General features: G+C 40.6%; 3 protein-coding genes across 8 annotated transcripts in view; 2 read left to right on the top strand and 1 right to left on the bottom strand.

The window, feature by feature from the left end:
* The window catches only part of stk11ip (serine/threonine kinase 11 interacting protein), a 33,954-nt gene extending 30,245 nt beyond the window's left edge, over positions 1-3,709 (top strand). For 3 of the 4 annotated variants that reach the window (XM_081614804.1, XM_081614811.1, XM_081614808.1), the window contains exon 26: positions 97-3,709. In XM_081614804.1, coding sequence (XP_081470930.1) covers positions 97-237 — 141 coding nt within the window. In that variant the 3' untranslated portion in view covers positions 238-3,709. The remainder of the gene's footprint in view (positions 1-96) is intronic. The other variant, XR_014090619.1, reaches the window with a different exon arrangement.
* Positions 3,710-9,498: 5,789 nt separating this feature from the next.
* LOC103473316 (gap junction gamma-1 protein-like) lies at positions 9,499-17,672 on the top strand. Of its 3 annotated transcripts, none has more exons than XM_008423440.3 (5): positions 9,499-9,831; positions 14,856-15,127; positions 15,196-15,418; positions 15,691-16,368; positions 16,592-17,672. In XM_008423440.3, the coding sequence occupies exons 2-5, from the start codon at positions 14,888-14,890 to the stop codon at positions 16,603-16,605; spliced, it is 1,155 nt and encodes a 384-aa protein (XP_008421662.1). In that variant the 5' UTR covers positions 9,499-9,831; positions 14,856-14,887; the 3' UTR covers positions 16,606-17,672. The 3 variants fall into 3 exon arrangements, with proteins under 3 accessions (XP_008421662.1, XP_008421672.1, XP_008421680.1); XM_008423450.2 differs by lacking the exon at positions 9,499-9,831 and adding an exon at positions 9,838-10,023; XM_008423458.3 differs by lacking the exon at positions 9,499-9,831 and adding an exon at positions 10,381-10,839.
* Positions 17,673-18,877: 1,205 nt separating this feature from the next.
* On the bottom strand, positions 18,878-21,992 carry inha (inhibin subunit alpha). Its single transcript, XM_008423426.3, has 2 exons — positions 21,677-21,992; positions 18,878-20,385 (listed from the first exon to the last, which is right to left on the bottom strand). Exons 1-2 carry the CDS (start codon positions 21,975-21,977, stop codon positions 19,649-19,651), a joined length of 1,038 nt encoding a protein of 345 aa, XP_008421648.2. The 5' UTR covers positions 21,978-21,992; the 3' UTR covers positions 18,878-19,648.
* Between the last annotated feature and the right edge of the window lie 357 nt (positions 21,993-22,349).

Below are 22,349 nucleotides of genomic sequence, written 5' to 3'. Positions count from 1 at the left end.
TTTTGGTCGTCTTTCCAATTTGGTTGGTAATTTTCTTGAGTTCTGGATGTTATGAAAGCTCAAAATCTGTGTTGTGTTCTCACGTGTTTTCTGCAGACTGTGAAACAGGAGAAGACGTGGTGCGTGCGCACGGAGAGCGCTGAGCTCCTCCAGGGTCTGCTGTCCTGGGTCAGGGCACAGTGGGAAGCCATGTTTGGAGTCAAGCTGTACATGGGTCTGCAAGACGAGCCGTCGTAATGGATCCAAACAAACAAAACAACAAAAGCTGGACTTTTAGGCTTTAGTCCTGTGCAGGTTATTGAGCGAGTCTGCATCTTTTGTTTTCTCTGCACTCAGTCTGCTCCCATTACGCTTGTTGCTTCAAGCCAAGAGCTTGGAAATGATTGCACTCATTCATGTGGTACACAAGCCTGTAAAATAGCTCTGCTTGCATAATTTTTCCTCCAGGAAAAAAAAAACATCTCCAGTGAATTTTTCTACAGCTGAAATGAAGTGTGCCTTGTTTCTTTGTGAAGATGAGACGTCCTCGTTTGGCGATGCACCTAAATGCACGTCGTGTTTTCTGGATCACCTGTAGCGCTTTGCCAATGTAGGGCAGGTTCCTCCGGCTGGGATGAATGGCAGTAAAGCTTTAAATGCATCCAGCCGTCATGCGCTCAACACGAGGAACGGCTAAGGCTCTCAAGGGAAACCTTTGACCCCAATTAGGGTCTCATAGTTGGTCTAAGTTTAAATGGTCTTGTATACTGTTTAAAATGTAATCCACAGGTGTCCCAGATGTGTGAATTAAGAATTTATAGATTATCAGGAAAAATCTAACTTAGCTAAAATCTAATTTAAGTTATGTTGTTGATGCAGAATGCTCACTCTTATTTTTGTATAAATGTGTCATAAATGTGTTTGCTTGGATATAAAAAAAAGAAAAAAGTTGTCTTTGTTCGTATCGTTGCATGTCCTTGAACAATTTTGCTGAGTTCCTGCTGCAAATTTACAAAACAGACGCATTTTATTTATTGATGATCCTGCTGATGGACTCATGATGGTGAGATTGGAAAAATAAAAAGATACCCGAAGCTGAAATTTCTCAGAGGCAGACTAAGATTAAGTTCCTTTTATCCTCTTTCAACTGCAGATAAATCATCACATGTTTTACATTTTAATAGTTTTAATCTTCGTTATTTGCATGTCTGCTCTTGCTTGTTGCGGTGTCTCAAAATATTAAGGAAGCCAAATTCCAAACTGGAATTTTTGTCTTCACCTGATAAAACTTGTGAAGGTGGAGTTACTTTTTCCTAGTTGATGAAGCTAAAACGTTGAAGAGAGACCTAGACAAGGACTTATATTTAGCCATTTTCCTCATGTTTGATTCAGCCTTATTTGTTGCGTTTCCGCTAAGGTGTGGGATAAATTAGGGATAGTAAGACTACGTTACTAAGACAGCAGGCCTTGATGTGAACGATTTATGACCCCTAACTGACCCAGAGGTGATGAACAACAACATGGACATCGCACTGTCTAAAGAAGAGATAACAGCTGTCGTCTATGGATGTTTGACACTTGTCACGTGATCATAAGACGAAGAAAGTTTAGAAAACGAAAGTACAGCTAACAGCAATGGTATTTTGCAGACCACTGACTGGACCCTTTGTCTAGAAGTCTGGGTGTGTAGTTTGAGTCGTGAGATGTGATGTGCTTCAGTGACAGACTTTCTAAAGACTTTAGAAATAACAATTAGAAATAATTATAGCGCATATATTATGTCAATGATGTAAAAATCGGACAAAAGCGACATGACCATTCTGACTGCTGTAATCCAATATGCGTTACAGCATATTTGATTTAGTACATGTGGAAGTGGCACAAATCCGATTTTTTTTTGAGGGGGGGTGAAAACATCGTAATTGGGCTGTTCATACTCCCATGAAAATGTCTGACACTGGTGACTTCAGGCAAAAAATAAATTGGACTTCGATTGCATTTGCCTTCTGTGTGAATGTACAACCCCTGGCAAAAAGTATGGAATCACCAGTCTAGGATGAGCACTCATTCAGACATTTCATCCTGTAAAACAGACTCGGATCAAAAACATGATACAATAATAAGGTCATTCCAAAGTGCAACTTGTTGGCTTTCAGGAATACTCAAAGAAATGAAGAGAAAACATTGTGGAAGTCAGTGAATGATACTTTTATTGACCAAGCACAGGGAAATAAATATGGAGTCACACAATTCTGAGGAAAAAAGTGTGGAATCATGATAAACACAAACGAAAGACCATTCAAAATACATCACTAGTATTTAGTTGCACCACCTTTGGCTTTTATAACGGCTTTCAGTCTCTGAGGCATGGACTTAATGAGTGACAAACGGTATTCTGCATCAATTTGGTGCCAGCTCTCTTTGATAGCAGTTGCCAGATCAGCTTTGCAGGTTGGATCCTTCTTGTGGACCATTTTTTTTCAATCTCTACCACAGGTTTTCAATTGGGTTGGGATCTGGACTGTTTGCAGACCATGACATCGACTGAATGCGTCTTTCTTCAAGAAATGCCTTCACTGTTTTGCCCTTGTTCTTTTATGTTTAGGTGTCAATGCTGGTTTTCGTTTAGCTTTCCTGTATTGAAATCCCATGTCCTTTAGGCGATTTCTTACGGTTCAGTCACATACATTGACTCCAGCTTCCTCCCATTTATGCTTCATCTGTTTAGTTGTAATTTTTCGGCTTTCAAGACAAATGACCTTAAGTTGTTTGTCTTGACGCTTTGATTTCTTTCTTGGTCTACCAGTACACTTGGCTTTAACAACCATTCCATGCTGTTTGTATTTGGTCCATATCTGGGATACAGCTGACTGTGAACAGCCCACATCTTTAGCAACCATGCTTGAAGGGTTACCTTCTTCAAGAAGTTTCACAATCCTCTCTTTTGTTTCAAGGGACATTTCTCTTGTTGGAGCCATGGTTCTCGCCACTCCACTTTGTCCAGCAGCCCTCCAAGGTGCCATGACTGCAGGTGTTTTTAACTGCAGACTAACGGGCACATCTAATCTGGGGCAGGTGCCAATTTAGGGAAAGGAAATAGACTGGGTGTATCCTTTTTTTCTACCTCCAATTTGAGTGATTTCACGCTTTTTTCCTCAGAATTGAGTGACTCCTGTTAAGAAAATATATTTAAAATAAGCTAGTTTTGAAATTTAACATGACTTGATTGAAATAGCCTAACTATAGTTTTAAAATTTATAACTTATTCTGGCCTATTGACCTTTATTTTACCTGTAGTCAAAGCAGATTATTTGCCAAGATCTCTGATCTGCCCTTTGTCTGTCTGGAAAACAATCAGTAGGAAGTTCTAGCTCTTCACACTGATCTGTGAAAGCCATAAACCAGCAGGAGTTCAGAGAAGCTCTCCTTAGACAATGGGAGCAAATAGCTTCAGAGAGAGGGTCAGAGACAGGTCCTGGTTGGATGAGCAAAAATACGCCTTATTTGAATAAATTAAAGAAAGGGAGATAAAACTTTCCACACAGAGTAACAAATCAGATTTGCGCTTGCAATACTCCAAAGACGTCTTTGCTGTCTGTTTGTCTTTTTTGTTTTTCTCAGGTAAATTCATGTGTTGTTTGTGCTCTGAGGTTTCTGATGCTTTTGATGTGATTTTCTGGTGATAGTATGCGTCTGTCTTGAATAAATGCTGATTATTATGACGCTGTCATCTCTGTGTGGTCTCAGTCCTTGCGCGCAGCATTTTCTGAATCCGGGCATAGAGAGGATATAACGAGTCAAAAGGTTTTTAAATTTTTAGAATAACTTTTCCTCTCTTAATACTCCATATTTATTTCCCTGTGCTTGATCAATAAAAGTATTATTTGCTGACTTCCACAATGTTTTCTCTTCATTTCTTTGAGTATTCCTGAAAGCCAACAAGTTGCACTTTGAAATGACCTTATTATTGTATCATGTTTTTGATCTGAGTTTGTTTTACAGCATGAAATGTCTGAATGAGTGCTCATCCTAGACTGGTGATTCCATACTTTTTGCCAGGGGTTGTAGCAAGTTGCATGTGATGCTAAGGCTTCAAGCTTTGGATAGGAAGTTAATAAAACTGAATGTATTCAAAATTCTCTTAAATTTTCTACTAGCTGAACAACAGGAATAATTATTGTTTGAGAAAGTGACATTGAAACCTGGTTATTGCTAAAACTCAAGTCGTTCAACTCAGATCTTTTTTCAGGCACATTATCACCACCAACTGTGTATGAGTTTATATGGTTTTGTGATTTTTTTTATTTTAATTTTAATTTTTTTTGCTTTCCTCTGCTAAACAAACAAAAAAAATCCTAAACCCTAAAAGTTTTGGGTGACCTTCTACAGAGGAAACGGTGAGTAAATAAAAGATCCACAAAACGGATCCTGGTTCCTGAGGTCAAAACACAACAAAGATGTTCTCTTTGGTCATTTAGTACCAAATGTTTTTCTTTTTACCGGGTTCAGTCCAGGCTCAGCTGTTTGAAAGCCATATTTGCCCAGTCTGTCGGTGTAAATATTTCTTAGGCTGAGCATATGCTGCACACATGTTTCAGTAGACCAGGATCACCTTCAGTTCCAACCACGTGGTCGAGGACTCCTCGCTCCCACTCTCGCCGTCCCTCCACAAACCAGTGAGCAGCAACACACAAATGACTGGTCGTTACTTACCCGCGACCGGTCTGGTTTCAAAGTTCCCGGAGGTTTGATGCACACAATTAACAAGCGGCTAATTTTGCGGTTGATTTTTATCTCTACGCAGGACTGAAGGTCGTCCACAGTTGAAGAACGCCGCTCTTCCATCAGATGTGGATGTGCGCAGAAGACCAGCACATTTCACACCACAGATGTTCTTCCAGGTTTCGCAATGGTTTCTTTCACACCAGCACTTTCATTTAAAATTTCATATTTTTCCGTAATATTGGTCCATGTTATGATGTACCAAACAGGAAATGGAGGAAACTGACAGGCTGTTACTGAGATCTCTATATTGTAATTGTTGGGAACATTTTTGTGTTATAATGTTTTGATTTTAACATTTAATTTTAACATTTTAATTTTTAGACTTGAATTAGTTCCCATGGTTTTTGCAATGTTCTTCTTAGTCTCCTTCTTGAAGGCTAGCCTTTGTGCATAAATTAGCCTGTGTCCATTGTTAACTAGTCTTAGTTCGGTTTGCCTTACTTGACATTTTCTTTTCAGGACTTTTTTCTAGATTTATTATTATTATTATTATTATTATTATTATTATTATTATTATTATTATTATTGCAGAGTATTAGGACCAGACTATTGCGAGAATAAAGTTGTAAAATTAAGACAAAATGTCACTAATGAGAAAAAAGCTCTAATAGTTAGCCAGCTAAGTGAGTCCATGGTGGTTCTTGCTTCAAAATAGACACACAATTGTTTTAAAGTCCTTCTTCTGATAATAATTAGAAAAAAATTACCTTGAATTATAACTTCACAAAATGCTGGACATCCCTCATTTTACTTTTTTATTGCTGTGCGTAGCGTTTCTCATAAAATTACTACTTCATTCTCCTATTATTACTACCTTGTTCAGGTAATATTATGACTTTATTCTCAAAGTAGTACATCTTCTTTCTCAAATTATGACTATTCTCATTTTATGAGTTAATAGTAGTACAACAACTTTATTCTCGTATTATTATGACTTTGTTCTCGTAGTCATAATAATGCATTGTTGTACAGCATTCTTGTACGTAAGATTACAACTGGTAATATGATTTTATTGTCAAATTATTATTTTATTTCTATTTTGCTATGACTTCATTGTCATGCATTAATATTGCAATATTGTGACTTTATTCTTGTATAGTTATACCTACATTGTCAACATTTTTGTAATACATGGTAACATGACCTTAATCTCATAATGTTATGACTTTATTCTCGTACAACTTTTTGTCATAATATGGCTATATTAAAGTGATTTGCTTGTCCCAATACGCCGTTATAAGTTTTCCTCGGTTTCTCTTTGCCAGCATTTTCTTTTGGGCCCTTGTTGCCAGGTTTTTGAGATATTTGCTTTTTGATGTATTTAAAAATTTTTTTAACTATTTCTGGACAAAATAGTATTTTTTTTCTTTGCACCTTTGTTCTTGTGTCTCACTGTTCGACACACCAATTGAGAAGTAGACTGAGAACTCAAAGCATCACATCAGTTTGCAATCACTAAACAGTCTGCGTTGATTTATAGTGTCTTCCTAATCAACATTGCAGAGTTCGTGCAAGCTTTTGTGAAAAACATCAGACACAGCAATGATCATTTTCCTTCTTTGTTGAGAAGGTGTCTGAAGAGTGGAAATTACAGCAGTCTAAATGTGTTATTTTCCTCCCTGAAAGAGAAAAAATAGCTCTCATTGAAGGCACATAAAACCAAGTTAATGGTGAAGCATACTGTACATCATTAATTCTGCTTTATGGCTCTGATCTGGCACCATTTTGTTCTCCCACATACCCACACTAAGCCATGCATTTCACAGTTTTATTGTCTTTCTCCATGTGGTAAGTGTTTCTTTTGTGTTTTCTGCCTTTTTATTGTTTTTGATTATCTAAATAACCGTTCCCGGGCCTCCGTCATCCGCCCAGGAACAAAGTGCAAGTGAGGAAATGCTTCATGTTTTTTTTTTCTTTTGATTTGGCTGGCTCTGGTGGAATTAATGATCCTAAAAACTCAGCATTGAAAAATCCATGAGTCAGACTGATTGTATGCTCCGAATTTGTCATTCACTTTTATGTTTTTAGGAGGAAATAAGCAATCCGGGTTGATACTAAAACATTACCGCAACGTGTGTTTGCTGTAAGGAGAGGCCGCAGACTACACAGGTGGGCAAAAATCAAAAGTACCTCATATCAGTCAGTCCTGCCCTTAATGATGCAGCTAATATTCTCTCTGCAGGGGTGTAAGGAGGAATTTTTAAGCCCTTACAGAGCCTCGCACGACCCTGTCAAGATCCCACAACAAATTTGTGGGTCTGTCGACTCACAATTTCCCTTTTTTTTTCTTCCATACCTCCCAGCATACTGATCTAAAGCCAATGTCTGCAAACACAAAAGAGATGCAGGTGAATAAGTTTATGTTTCACTCGGACCTTATCACAGAACAGAAGGATTGATTGTCCAACAGGAAGCAGGGCTGCTTGGCCCGGTGCAGACATCTGGCCTGGTTTGACTCCTCGACGCCTCCTGCAAACATTTCAGGTTCTCTTTCTCAGTCTGGAGCGCTACAGCTGCGCCGTGCATGACAGCAAGAAATCTGTTGTTTTTGCTGAATGCCAGAGTCAACCAGATTGTTGGACGGTAGGGCCTCCGCGTGTAAAAGCTGCAGTCACGCAGTCCTCCGTCAGACCGGTGGGCTGCCAAGCTGTGGTCCAGGGCATAACATCAGCTCCTCCACATACAGACGGATCGAATGTTACAGTACGCAGCTCTTTTCTGTGGAAAATTTTCTTATATGATGACTTTGGTTATTAATAGAACCAACCTGGCTGACCTTGATTAAAGTTTGTCTGTAGGAATTCTTACCCACTCTGCTGTTCAATTTGGCATGTTAAAGTTCATCTGACAGGATTGGACTTAAGTCTGGACTTTGACTGGGCTGATTTCTTTATTGATCATTGTCCAACTTGATACTTTTTCACAGCCCTGTATTATGATCCATCAAGATGGATGTAGGAACTGTAAAGTTTTGATTTGTAAAACTTTAATGGGAGGTCCTGAACTCTACACTTTGTTGCTCAGCCGGCATTGCACCATCACCGTTGCCTCATACAAGTCCCTGAATGAACTATCAAAGGTTATGATATTTACGTTTTGAGTCAACTACCCGAGCAATTTGGAAGCTGCAGTTTATTGAATATATTGTGCAGGCCATTAAAGCTAGAGGACAGACTGAATATTATATACAACTTTCACTGTGTGTAACTCTTTAAAGACAGCAAGCAACTCAACAGCCTCCACAGTTGTTATAAAGTTGAATCATAAATCCAAAAGTGAACATTACAAACTTCATAAAACCTGGATTTATTGCAGGGCTATTGTAGCCTGTGGATCCCCGATGATGGCAATTAAGTGTATATATTCGGACATGTTGTAAATAATCAAGCATAACAGCAGTCTGTTCGGCCTGTGCAGTGTTTCATTGAACAATTACTGTTGAGCTCACGAAGAAAAGAACAAATAAACAATGTGACAAAGCAGACATAAAAATGATCACGGGGGGAAATGGAGGATTGTTAGTGAGAATTAGAAGTGATGTTAAAAATATGCCAAATTGCTATGAAATTAAAGGAATTTAAAAAAAAACATGAGAGACTCAAACTTCAAACATGTATTTACCAAAGTCAAAAATGAACAAATACACATAAAACCACCACAAATAAAACTTTTACAAAGAGATGGGCAGGAACAATAAATCAAGAAAAACGAATTAACTGAGACAACTGAACATCAATAAAAAAAAACAAATTACATGTAGTATTCTTTTAAGGACACTTGATATGAATAACTAAAACAAGACATCAACAATATGTCTGTATTCTCTTTTCAAACAACATGAAACAGAAATATTTGTGAAATCAATGCAACAACAAGGAATCTAATGCAGTACAACGTTGCAGGACAGAAAAATGAGATTGACATAATTACAAAATTATTCAGCAATAATGAGATGATTGCTAAAAGAAAATAAAGTTGCTGGTTGCATTTCTATAAAGAAATGCATATAGGTAAACAAGCTAAGGTGTAGTTACCTGTTTGTAGCAGTGATGCTAGGAAAATTCTTATTAGCTGTAGTGCAACATGCACTACAGCTAATAAGAATTCTAATAAGAATTTTAGCTAACTAAATCCCAACTTCTTATCTATTTACTTACAAGCTAGCATTAGGACTGCACCGCAGCTAGCAGCTATAGGAAGTCAGAAGAGGTAAAACGCTATTGGGTGACTGATTCAAGTAAAAAAAAGCATAGGAAGTTCTAAATAAAAATAATACAGCTGAAATAGCTTTTATTTTTTATTTACTTTATCATATCAATATCTTCCATCTTTAAGTTACACAGCTAGTTGCTACAGAAAAAAAGTGGCTGTTTAAAACTAAAATTAACTGTTGCTTTAAAACACAATCCATTTACTGAAATTTGCATTATGGCAAACATTTTGAAAAATAATTAATACACTGTAGTTTGTTAACAGTTTTTTTTATTTGGTCTTTTCCACATATGTTCTAATTATAATAAAAATTATATGTGTGGTTTAATTGTTAACCTTCAAAGATTTTAATTAATAAAATTGTCTTAAATGCCTGTTTGTGGTGGTTTGGAAGCAAAAATGTTTTGTCCTACAGTTTGAAGCTTCTCAAATCCTCCACTGTCCCAGATTGGAGACCTAAAATTACACGGTGACACTTGCACTGCATCTTATGAAACATGTAATGGGATTCTCATGGTCCTTTTGTCGCGAGGGCAGAACGGTAGTCAGTGTCGCGGATCTCATGTTTCACTGGAGGGGCCTCCTTCTTCTTGAATGGGGCCGAGTTAGGTGGAGGAGGGAGAAGGAGGGCAGCGAGGAGTCTCGAGGAATCAAAGATCTCCTTTTTGTCCACTCGTTCGGGACCCCGACACATGGGGTCAGCGCGGGCCGCATGCGTTCTTAGCGTAGGCTGGCTCAGACGTCAATGAGAGAGAGAAAAAGAGAGGGGGGGCGCGCAAGCGAGCGTTAATTAGAAAAACCTGGTGAGGCAATTAAGTGAGAGGAGAGAAGTCGCGCGGAGCTGGGGCGCACACGGTGAGTATTTGGCACCAACAAACTGTTTAGTTTTCTGCACTGTTCAAGTTAAAGCTCGCTGTGGCGTTTTAATGTGTAGAAAGTTACTTTTCACAGTTTGGGTTGTTTTTAGTGGAACCGTATCACGTTTTTAGGGGTTTTATTTATTTATTTTTTCTCGTGGCGAGTTCTGGGGCTGCGCGTGTCAGAGCGGTGAGTGTTTTCCAGTCTCAATGAAAAAAACTTACTGAATATTTTTCTTAGGTGGCTGCGCATCTAATTGGGGTGTATAATTACAAAAAACAGCAATATTTCTAACTAGTGGCTTAAGCTAGTCTGGTACTTATGGTTGACTTTCCTTTTTAAGAGTGATTTTTTTTTGTGTGTGTGTTTTTTTTTTGTTTGTTTCTCCCACTAAAGCTTGGCAGCACTTTGTTTTCCTCATGGAATGCCACAATTTCCAAAACATCTAAGTCTGACTCAGCAAAGCGTGTTCATGCTTCTTGGAAGTTTTCTTTTTTTTTCTCTTTTGTACTTTTCAACTATTTTTCATCGTGGCGTCTTTAAAACAGAGCAGTCACGAGGATCTTAAAAAGCTGCCTTTAGGATGAGTTTTGTGGATTTTAACCTTATGGCTGACGCCCCAGGGGGAAGGCATGATGGCCAAAGATTCCTGGGTTGCTGCTCAGACTGCATGAAAGGGATTTCAAGTGTCCTCTCTCTGCTCTGTGAACCCTAAGAATTCAAGCTTTCTGGTTTTGGTTAAGCAGGAATGTTTACTCGCCTTTTGCTTTGTCCAGATCTTTTGCCCAAATTTCTCCAGTCTACCCCCACCCTTCTTACATACCCACAATATCCTGGAGCAGAGAGACTCCTCAAGCAGAAAAGCCATTAAATCGCTGCCTACACTGGCAAATGAGCCACTCTGAGAAGTTTTGTTTGTAATGGTGGGAGGTGGCGGCGTTTGCATTTACTCTAGACTTTTAGTCCTATACATTGGTGGATGGTGAGCTGTCGCCGCTTCTGGAGGTAAGGGGCTTTTTGCTCTTTTGGATGGTAAACATTAAGTTTGAGACTTCTAAACAGACAAATATTTTTATACATCCAAAGATTCTTCAGATGCAAGATGAAACTTCCAATTGTTCCCAATGTTTTGCTTGATGGAACCGAGGTGAAAACTTCTGTTTAAGAAGGGTCATCGGCGTTGCTGAGATCCTCTGAAATCAACTTAAGTCTGAATATATTCATGCCCATGGTGTTGGACTTCTTGGACTGTTTTTAAGAGGTCGAGTAAACCTAGATTTTGAATTAGTCTTGAGGTTTTGTGAGATATCTAAACTCAAATCATTGTTCTCCTATAAACGGCTGCCTTTGGCATGTCTTTTTGTGTTTTATTGGAGGTGATTTGTGGGAAAGGTCACTGAGCTCCTGTCCTGTCGGAAGCTTCTGTTCTTTGGAAGTCTTGATGTGAGATTTAACCAACCATTAGCTTGTTCGTTTTTCATATTTTTCTCTAAATCAGAAAACTACTTTTCTGTGTAATCTACATCTCCAACTTTTTTTAGGTTCAGTAAGTTTAAATTCTTCAGGTTCTCTTGAGTCTTTTGCCTGACGGAAATAAAGTGGAAGCCTCTTGGCACTCATTTGTCACCTTTTAGCTCTTGTATTTGGCATGCTTTCCCATTTTAATTGCATGGGTCAATAGTGGTGAAAGGCTTTGGGGCTGTTCAAAACTTTTAAAAAAAGAAAAGATGCTTTTGGTCGACATATTCTCCAAATAAAAATAGGCTTAATATCTGAGGTGTTTTTTCTTAAATGGAGGTTTAAAGAGAGGAGCTGCTTTGGTTTCTGCCAGAAAGGCTTTTAAATTTTATCCCTTACTAGCTGTACGTAACCCAGCCATCCACAGAGAGTCAGATCAGGTCATTTGAGGCTAAATGCATGAACCACATGATTTAAAAAAATTTTTTTTTTTTACATTTTTAGGACAAGACATATGAAGGATATAATCATAGTCTGGGGACCAGAGCAGATGGTGCTGTGCTTGTTTCTGTCTCCAAATTTTCTTTCAAGGTCACCAAGGTGCTGTTTGGTCAAATATCTTTGCATGTTCCCACAAGCAAGAACCGGCATTTACTGGGGCTTGTTTGATTTAATGACACGATGTCTCTGCAAGTAGGAGGCTTGTAGGTCTGTGATTCAAAAGCCATAATTTCCACAGACTGTTTTCATTGCTTTAGTCTCCTTGAAGCTCCAGATATTTCCAGCTGGCACCTCGGGTTCAGACAAGTCGGTTTGGTCAATTCGTCATCTGAAGGTGGGAGTTTGTTACAGGGTGAACTTGACGAAGGAAGCCATTGTAGCTTGGCTTTTTTTGTAGTGACTCATTGAAACATGGATGTTTTTTTTTTCCCTTCTGAAAGGAAATCTTCACCCATGTTGGTGCCATTCATCTTGCATGGGAAGAGACTTTCAATGAACATTGTACAAACTTTCAAAGTTTACTTTGAGAAGTTGTCTTCCACTAAACACAAATCACTCTTTCTGTAAAGTGAAGTATGAAAGTCCAAGCTCTGTTCTGTTGTAGATCCTGGCCATGTTTAGGGTAATTTAATGACATCATTACAGGGCTGTGAGGTGGTAAATAAATTCCTGAGTGTTCATTGCTTCAGTACAATAATTCCTGCCGTCCAAAGCCACAGCAGGTCTCCTGGCTGCAGTTTACTGGTGGGCTCTTGGATTTCTTTTAGGATTAAGTTTTTTATGCCAGTTAGTAGTGAGACTGTGGGTTTACTAAACTGCTACCAGAAGTTTTTATGTCCTAACTGACAAGATAAATATGTTCAGTTTTGTAGAACTTTGAGGAAAACAAAGCACTTGGCTTAATCTCTTATCAGTCATCGTTGTTCACTCCGTGTACATTTCTCTTAAAAAAAACAAAACGTACAGACGTGTAAGCTTAAAGTTTGATGTTGTTTGGGGTATTTTATAACCCCAATTAAGGGTGTTTGAGTAATAGCATTGCTTATAAATCTAGCTGAGTAATGGTTGGGAACAAATTCTTTGCTCTGTTATTCATGTGGTCTATAAAGTGTTAGAAAATGGGGAGGGAAAACAACAATTTGTTTCCAAGTACTTCTGTTGTCCAACAAGACGATTAAAACCCCCAAATATTCAGATTTAAGTTTTATAGGCTGGCAAAACAAAGCCAGAATTCTCAGTTAAGGATCTTAAAAAATGTGTAGACAAATGGATTTTATTAGAATAATTTTCCAAGGCGTAATTTAGAAAAGCAACTTAAAACCAAAGAACTGGGTGAAAATAACTCTCTCATAAACTTCAGGGGTTTCTCAATCTGAAAACTATCTGGAAACCTTCTGAAGCCAAGTTTTAGAATCTAACAATCCAAGAATAAATCTATGGTGACTAGAATCAAAAGAACAAGGTGTTTTTTCTTCAAAAACAAAAAGAATAAACTAACGTATCAAAGCTATGTACATATTTCTAATTTTAGGTTTAGATTTGGAGTCTGGTCAGAATTTGAAATTGAGACTAAATTTGACCAACTGGATTTGGTCACTTGCAATTGAACCCCTTTTGATTCCAAGTAACTGGTGTCATAGGGCATGTGTAATGCTTAAAACCCCAATACTAATTGGCAGAATTTTTTTTTTGAGAGTTAAACTATTCAATGGCTTTAAACTTTTAAAACAAAATTCCTTGTTTTCTTTGCACAATTCATACTTTAGTCTTGGCTCTTTTTCAAAATCTAAGTGGTGAAATTTTGGTAGAGAATGCATGGGTGGGATGAGGAGTTAATTATGTAACTGAAAGGTTGTCATTGTCTTATTTACTCAAACTTCAATTATCCAATCGTACAAACTGCAGACTTGTATAACTGTGGTCACCATTTTATTCTTTAACCAGAAAGTTAAAGAAACGCTTTCAAACTGAACTCCAAATTATATTAATTGGGTTGAGAGGTCAGGGCTATAAACTGGTCATCAGGTTCTCTGTTGGAACCCTATTCTGTGGGAATAGGCATTGTCCTCTTGGAGGCCAGAATTCAGTCCTTAAGATATGAGATTGTCATATTGGGGAAATGTATCTTGTTCTTGCTTCAGTGAGTTCCTTGAATGATGAGCCTTGTGGTGTTTCCCACTGAAGGGGATGCTCCAGATCATCATCCAGCCTATCAGCAAAAGTGGCAAGTTTTACATGGCTGGAAACCACAAGTGTTTAGCTCCAATTATGGTGCAATTGTAGTAGAAATAAACAGTGGTTCCAATGTTCTGAAATTTATTTTTCAATGGCTGTTACAAATAGTCTACAATAACAAAATTTTCCTCTTTTCAATTCATAGATACGTAATCTTAATGTGAAATTGGGTACTGGCAACAAATTCACTGTAGTGGTAGCTCTACATACTGGGCTAAAGGATACTTGAGTCTTGTGGTCAGTTTCTCTACAACAGGCTGCTTTCATTAACGCTACTAAACTGCTTTATTAAGCCACTGGTGTCAGTAGTCTCACTTCCTTTGTGCTTAACAAATCTGGGACATGAAGATTGGCTGCTTAACTCTGTCTTGGAATTTCCAGTTTTATTTGAATGTGAGCAGTTTTCAGAATTTATCCAGTTCTTTTGCCAAGTAGACAAGTAGTATCAGGTCTGTTGAAATCATAGCAATCAATTATTGTAGTATAGAGGGGGCGGGGGAAGACCAATCGCATGCTTTTTACTTGGCGAGAGCCTCTGTATAAGTTCCCCTCACTTTTTTGCGTGGAAGTATATCAGGTCGGTGAACATCTGTTAGACATGTTAAATCTTGAGGTCTTGATACAAAAGGGTTGACATCAGAAGGAACAGTAGGTATTAAATGCAGAAAGCATGTTGCATTAGCTCTAAATAGGGTCGTACTCTGTTCTCTCTTGCAATGTTATACACCTAAAGAAGGAAGCAGAACCTGCACAAAGCATGCTAAACATAGTTTGTTTTGTTAAAAAAAGACCTTGATATTTACATTAAAGCATTATTTCTCCCTCAGATCCGACTTAGTGCTTTGGTTTCCTCGGCACCATGAGTTGGAGCTTCCTGACGCGTCTGCTGGATGAAATCTCCAACCACTCCACCTTTGTGGGGAAGATCTGGCTGACTGTACTGATCATTTTCCGCATCGTGCTGACAGCCGTTGGTGGGGAAACCATCTACTATGATGAACAGAGCAAATTTGTTTGCAACACCCAACAGCCTGGATGTGAGAATGTGTGCTATGACGCCTTTGCTCCGCTCTCACATGTCAGATTCTGGATCTTTCAGGTAGCCTGTCCAAAGTAGCGAGGAGTTTACTCGCTGCTTCCCCCCCTGACCTGTGCCTTTTCTTTCAGGTGATAATGATCACCACTCCCACAATCATGTACCTTGGCTTTGCCATGCACAAAATTGCTCGCATGGATGACACGGAGTACCGTCCCATTCGGAACAAGAAGAGGATACCTATAGTCAGCCGTGGAGCGGTGCGGGACTATGAAGAAGCAGAGGACAACGGAGAGGAGGATCCGATGATTGCTGAGGAGATTGAACCGGACAAGCCAGAAAAAAAAGAAAAAGGCAAGTCAAGAATGCATTTAAGGAGACTGAATACCTTCTTGATGGGAAGGAAGGTTCTGGGTAACTGGTTTGGCTGGTATAGGTGCCTTGCAATCCAAATGTTGGTTAAATTTTGATTTCCTCCTGCCAGAGGAGTCAATGTGCTCCTGGGCAACATCTTTGCAAATGTTTGAAGTTGGCTCCAGTGTAAAATCCTTGGCGTTAACTAGAAAAGCATCAAATAAATTCAGTCTATTTACCATTTCTCTGCTTTTTTTCCTGTTGCTGTGCAGAAACGAAGCATGATGGTCGACGACAAATTCTGCGTGATGGACTTATGAAAGTCTACGTATGCCAGCTGCTGTGGCGTTCTGCCTTTGAGATTGCATTCCTCTTTGGCCAGTACTTCCTCTATGGCTTTGAGGTGATCCCCTCCTACATCTGCACCCGCTCCCCATGTCCACACACGGTGGACTGCTTCGTGTCCCGACCTACTGAGAAAACCATCTTTCTCCTGGTTATGTACGTCGTGTCCTTCCTCTGCCTTTTCCTCACTGTCCTGGAAATCCTCCATTTGGGCGTCGGTGGCATCCGTGACACGTTCCGTAGACGTGCCATTCTTAATTCCCGGCGCACTCCACGTCCGCCTTCGTCCCGTTCCTTACCCACGGCCCCGCCAGGATACCATGCCACCATGAAGAAGGAGAAGCTAAAAGGAGAGCTGAGGGACTTGCCAATGGGCGACTCGGGCCGAGAGAGCTTTGGAGATGAGGGTCCATCATCGAGGGAACTAGAGCGGCTGAGGAGGCATCTGAAGATGGCGCAGCAGCATCTGGATCTTGCATACCAGGCAGATGAAGGAAGCCCCTCACGCAGCAGCAGCCCGGAGGTGAATACAGCTGTACAGACAGCTGCTGAGCAGAACCGTCTGAACTTCGCACAAGAAAAGCAAGGAGAATCAAGCGAGAAAGGTAATGATCACACGTTGAGCTGGACGAGTTGGACCAAGATCAGTTCTAAGACTGAGCACAATTGGCAAATATATCAGAATAATTGGAAGACATTTTTATGTGCATAATTTATATTGATGAAGTGAACACTGATTCAGAGAAGGTAGCTTAGAACAGCCAACTCCGAGTCCAGATTTGATGAAACTTAGTTGCTGACCGTTTCTGTTTTTGTTCCTTCTCCCAGGAATACATGCCTGAGCGTGCTTCCTGCCTCAGATGTCTTGTCCTCCCATTCCTACTGGCCTTAAATGTTGGAACGGGAGGGAAGCACACATGAGGAAAGCAGTCGTACCACTGAGGGAGACCTAAGTGTGCGTTTGTGTGTGAATGTGTTTGTGTGGATGAACGATTTGTGCCTTTCAGTATTGGTGGTCAGTGCAAAGCAAAGGAACTGCTGACAGAATCTGTGTGACAGTAAACTTGAAAGCCTGCCACATGTGGAGTTTTTCTGCTTGCCAAACCTAGACTGTGCCTTCAGTTAAGCCCTGATCTTTACACATATCCTGTTTATTTGTAGCCATGCAATAATCCTCATCCAGCTAAGACCTTAAAGCTCCAAACTCCTCTGGCTGAGCCAATAGTTTGTGCTTTTTTTTTTCTCGTTAACTGCCACTGAATGTTGAGGCTTGTTGTTATTGGATTCCTAAACGGCACAGCCTCAGGCTATGTCAATTGGACTCTGCAGTATCTTTTTTTCTCTTTGCAAGATTTTCTTAACCCATCCTGGCCAAGTCAACAGAACTGGTACATAGATGTGTTTGAAAGTCCAGTTGGCCAAAATGTATACCTGGGCAATGCTTGAATCCTTAATTAATGGGAAATGTTTTTCATCTAAACTTTCATTTTAACAGCTTTCAGCTTAACAAGTAGAATGTAGAAGAGTTACTCCAGTGTGTTCAGAGAAGATGGACATTTTTCTTTAAAGCTGCCTAACGGTCATCCTGATGAGGAAACCGCTCTGAACGGACTGGAGCCATTTAACATGTTCAGTTCAATAGATTTCTCATCTGTAGCTTTAAGACTTCAAACCTTTCCATAGCTTCATAGTTACCTTTACAATCCTTGGCTGCAGACTGATCGTTCCTGTATGATATCACTTCTCGCTGTTGCAAGAGACGACATTCCAGTTTTGAATATGGTACTCCTTCAATGATTTATACTTTGACTTTTTTCCTATTGCAAGTTTTGTAGTTTTTTTTTTGTTGTTGTTGTTGTTGTAACTGTAGAGATTATTTTGTCAGAGTAAATAAATATATTTGAGTCAACTCTCTGGTCCCATATGTCCGTATCTCTCTGAATAAAAGTCCAAATGAGTAAGTGGACCAGCTCACTTGTGTTGAGTACCGTAGTTAAGTGAACTTTGGCCGACACATTTTTTTTGACAGTTTTAATTTGAAATGAAGCAAATTATGACCTACAGTGACATCTAGTGGCAGATGGGAGGAAAGCGACACCATTCTATTTGAATCAGTCGATATCCACAACCAAACTTGAGTAGAAATCACCAATTTGAAAACGACATGTCATAAGCTATAAATGTGCCTGACAATTTTACTGTCCATGGAAACAAAGTGGAAGTTATCCCTTTAAAATGTAAACATTTGTAACCTGTGACTATACTGTTTCATTTTCAAGGATTTCTGTTGGCTATGTCTCAACTCCTCATCCTGAGCTGAAAGGAAGCAGAAAAAAATGCAGACATTGACACTGTGCTGTGAATCTGTCTAAATGCCTGCTTCTGACCTCCAGAAATGAATCAGTCCAGTTATCACCAAAATCTGAGGCCTTTCTGAAGGTCTGAGATGGCCTTCAGAAAGGCCATCTCAGACCCACGATGTAGGTCTGTGGGAGAATTATTGCAGTCACATTTTACATTAGCTTTTTAGCCTTTTGATATTACATTTTATGTATAGAATCAATATTCATGTTGGAATAGTTTTAGAAGGTTAAGTTAAATTTTAACTTTAAAAGTTGATCTTTGAAGAGAACAATCTAAATTGTTCTTCCTTGTGGTCAAAACACGTTATCTAATAAGGATGTAGTTATGAAGTTTGCTTTACTTGTGTTTTTCCTCAGAAAATTGCAGTATTGTATTAAACTTCATCCATTTGTTTTATAAATTTGATTTTTAAAATTGAGCTCAGAATGACTCGAATTTTTGACCAGGACTGTCCGTATGGACAAAACTTTAAATTATGCAGCTCTATGCTTTAACGTCCAGTCTTTAATGAGGTTCTACTCGGCTAATTATCAGATGAATCCTCTGCTATACTTAACCTGCAATTTATATAAAATACTTATCTTGCAAGATGTAATTTATGTGTAACCAGGTAGCTGTGTGTTTACGATTTTATGCATAGGTCCCTCTTTAAAAGAGATCTGGATCATACATGTTGGATGCAACATTGAGGAAAAAACTAAACATGGCATACGATTTTTTTTAACACCCATAAAAACAGAAACCTAAATATTTTGTTTATAAAGTATTTTAATATCCTGTTCTGTCCAACGACTTTCCCCTTATAAAGAGACCGGCCAGACAAACCCCCATTCAGCCTCTCCTTCCAGCTGTGTGAAGCTGACACCCCACCCACGTCAAAAAAATCCAGCAAATAGTCTGGTTAGTGCTTCGTTTGGGCAGGTTTGTGCCGTTAAAATTTTTGTTTGTGCAGCTTTCGTTTCTGAGATATTAAAAGTTCTAATTTTGGCCGATGATGTCATCAGCCGTCCCATTTAGTGAATTTTATTATAACTGTAATGATTATGCCACAACTTATACTGTAGTCCCTTTTCTACAAAAATATAGCAACCTCAATTGCATAAAAACGACACCGAAAACAAGTCTTACGTGACAGGAATGTGCTGGAAGACAACCAACGAAGAACTAAAACAGTACAGCCTACAGCAGGTGAAATTAATTGTCCCCTAATTGGGTGAATGTGATCGGCTGAATCTTAAACTCTGAAAGCACCAAATAAAGTAAAATCAGATTTAGTCATTTGTATAATACTATAATCCTTGGGTGACATTGTGGTGGCGGCGACGTAACAGCGGCAAAGCAAAAATGTTGATGTTTGGAGCAAAATGGATGCGACTGATGACGTCATCGGCAAAAATTATAACTTTTAATATCTCAAAAACCAAAGCTGCACAAACGGAGCACTAACCATTCAGACTATTTGCTGGATTTTTTTGACGTGCGTGGGGTGTCAGCTTCACACAGCTTCTCCTTCCCTCATGTTCAGAAACAGGTACACTCCTCAGGCATGATGTTGGGCAGGGTCTCGTATTTGAACGAGTATCCGCCGTCAGATGTAGTGGTGATCCTTAGGGACATCATAGTCCCCGGAACCGGAGCGCAGCAATGCGCCATGCCCAGCAGGGCGGCCGTCCGGCCCCGGGCCGAGCAGTTCCCGCGGCAGTAGAAGAAGGTGAGTACCTTGGGGTGAACAATCCAGCTGTCCCAGCCCAGCTCCTGGAAACTAATCTCCACCTGCTCCCTGCGGCAATCCCCGAGCTGGAGCCCTTCATGGGAGGGCCGCTGGAGGAGGCGGAGGGCAGCGGGGCACCAGGGGATGTTGACTGGGGCAGCTCTGGGGGAACGGACAGGCACTCTGGGCTGAACGTGGAGGTGGAGAAAAGGCGTTTTATCTGGGTTCGTCGGACTGTGCTGACCTGAGCTCTGGAGCTGAAGTAAAAAGGGGCCCTCTGCCACAGGGGCCAGTACGCTCTCATCCAGGTCATAGGTGGTCCAGCCGTCGGGGCTGAACGCTGCGGGAGCCCGGGCCGCCTGGAGTCGCCGCTGCGCCGAGGTGAGCATGAACAGCGGCGCGGCGTTCACTGCTGGGCCGGCGAAGAACCAGAAGTGAGCAGACGATACTACGGTGTCCTGGAAGTAAATGGACGGCTGGAAGCGATACGACGGTGTACTGCTGCAGTTTCCTCTCCCTTCTGCATCAGCCAGGACCCAGGAGGCATCTGTTGGAGGAACGGAGGGAAGAAATGAAATTGATAACATGCTTTTACTGACATCTGGTGGCCTGGTGTGGCATAAAAGGTCTAAATGCAAATCAGGCCTGTCTGAAAGGTTAATTCTGTCTACAAACATGGGAATATATCTGCTTTTCTGCTGAGACTTGATAGAAATTAACATAATTAACATAATTAACATAAAGTCGCTGGATACATGCAGCTGCAACACATGAACAACCTCAAAGCCTTCTGGGAAAAGGAAAAACGGATCACTAAACACCAAGTGATATGAATTTATGCCCAATGTCTATATCTGATGCACAACCATGACATCACAGAAAATCTGTAAAGTTAGCTAATATATGTATTGACGGGGGCTGTGTGGGTAGAGTAGTTGTCTCGTGATCGGAAGGTTGTATGTTTGATTCCAGCTTCCTTCTGCCACATGTTGATGTGCTCTTGGGCAAGGCATTTAACCCCAAATTGCAGACAGATGTATAAATGTGTGAGCGTTTGTGAGTGCGAATGGGTGAATGTGACTTTAGTGTAAAACGCTATCCATCCATCCATCCATCCATCCATCCATCCATCCATCCATCCATCCATCCATCCATCCATCCATCCATCCATCCATCCATTTTCTGCCGCTTATCCGGGGTTGGGTCGCGGGGACAGCAGCTTCAGAAGGGAGGCCCAGACTTCCCTCTCCCCAGCCCCTTCTTCCAGCTCCTCCGGGGGAATCCCAAGGCGTTCCCCAGCCAGCCGAGGCACATAGTCCCTCCAGCGCCTCCTCCAGCGGCCCTCCCATGAGAGCGTACTGGCCCCTGACATGTGCAGACAGATGTATAAATGTGTGAGCGTTTGTGAGTGCGAATGGGTGAATGTGACTTTAGTGTAAAACGCTATCCATCCATCCATCCATCCATCCATCCATTTTCTGCCGCTTATCCGGGGTTGGGTCGCGGGGACAGCAGCTTCAGAAGGGAGGCCCAGACTTCCCTCTCCCCAGCCCCTTCTTCCAGCTCCTCCGGGGGAATCCCAAGGCGTTCCCCAGCCAGCCGAGGCACATAGTCCCTCCAGCGTGTCCTGGGTCTTCCCCGAGGCCTCCTCCCGGTGGGATGTGCCCGGAACACCTCACCAGGGAGGCGTCCAGGAGGCATCCTTACCAGATGCCCAAGCCACCTCAACTGGCTATTTAACATTATTTTCTTCTGTGTCTTAAAACTTCTAGTGTTTAACTCTAAACTCAACATTTGAGCTGGTAAATTCATTCTAATAGAACATAAAGAATTATCACCTGGACTTGGAAACAGAATCACTTCGGATCTGTCTTGACCCGGGCTGGGTTGCTGCCTGACCCGGACCGCCCTGCTAATCCTCGGGACCCTCGCCTGAAACTGCCTTGCCTCTGGCTTCGCTCCTTCCCGATTTGCTCTCTGTGAAGCAAGTACCGGAGGCTCCAACAGGCCCAGACCTTCCAGAACCTGCTCCCTGAACCAGGACACCACCACCCCTCTGGGCAGCTTCTCCGTGCTACAGACCTGGAGCAGACCTTGGATCCAGAGAGTCCCCAGAATGAGGACAGACCAAGACACCATGTTGAATCTGTAAGACCGTCTCTGTTCACACGCTGTTGTTTGGGCTCTGCTGCTATCTGTCTGCAGGCAGGAGCTTTCTGTCGCTAAACAATAGCAAAGAGTGGCCTTGAGCGATGAGAGGTTACACTATATTTGCTTTTCAGCTGAGTTATTTTTTAGATGCCTTCATCATATTTTTACTATATAATAGTATGATTGATCACTTTTTAAAAGGTAAAAAAGAGATCCTATATAGGTATTGTACAAAGGTTTTTCATTTTATTATCAGCTTTTTGAAATTCAGATTTCTTGCAATCTGGTTCAGGAAACAATCTGCTGATAGAACATATTTTGTTTTTTGAACGTGAAATTATTATTGCATAACTTGCATCA

Source organism: Poecilia reticulata, chromosome 2, assembly GCF_904066995.2.
Source record: "Poecilia reticulata chromosome 2, P_reticulata-male-v2, whole genome shotgun sequence".
Lineage (NCBI taxonomy): Eukaryota > Metazoa > Chordata > Actinopteri > Cyprinodontiformes > Poeciliidae > Poecilia > Poecilia reticulata.
The sequence above is the reverse complement of the archived record's forward strand: the minus strand, read 5'-3'. Positions and strand labels throughout refer to the sequence as shown.

Bases quoted from the DNA above. Each gene is read 5' to 3' on its own strand.
- LOC103473316 (XM_008423440.3), top strand. From the start codon at position 14,888: ATGAGTTGGAGCTTCCTGACGCGTCTGCTGGATGAAATCTCCAACCAC. The intron at 15,128-15,195 runs GTAGCCTGTCCA...CTTTTCTTTCAG, and splicing joins TCAGATTCTGGATCTTTCAG to GTGATAATGATCACCACTCC. The intron at 15,419-15,690 runs GCAAGTCAAGAA...GTTGCTGTGCAG, and splicing joins GCCAGAAAAAAAAGAAAAAG to AAACGAAGCATGATGGTCGA.
- inha (XM_008423426.3), bottom strand. From the start codon at position 21,977: ATGGTGTCTTGGTCTGTCCTCATTCTGGGGACTCTCTGGATCCAAGGT. The intron at 20,386-21,676 runs GTGATAATTCTT...TTCCTCCAACAG, and splicing joins GATTCTGTTTCCAAGTCCAG to ATGCCTCCTGGGTCCTGGCT.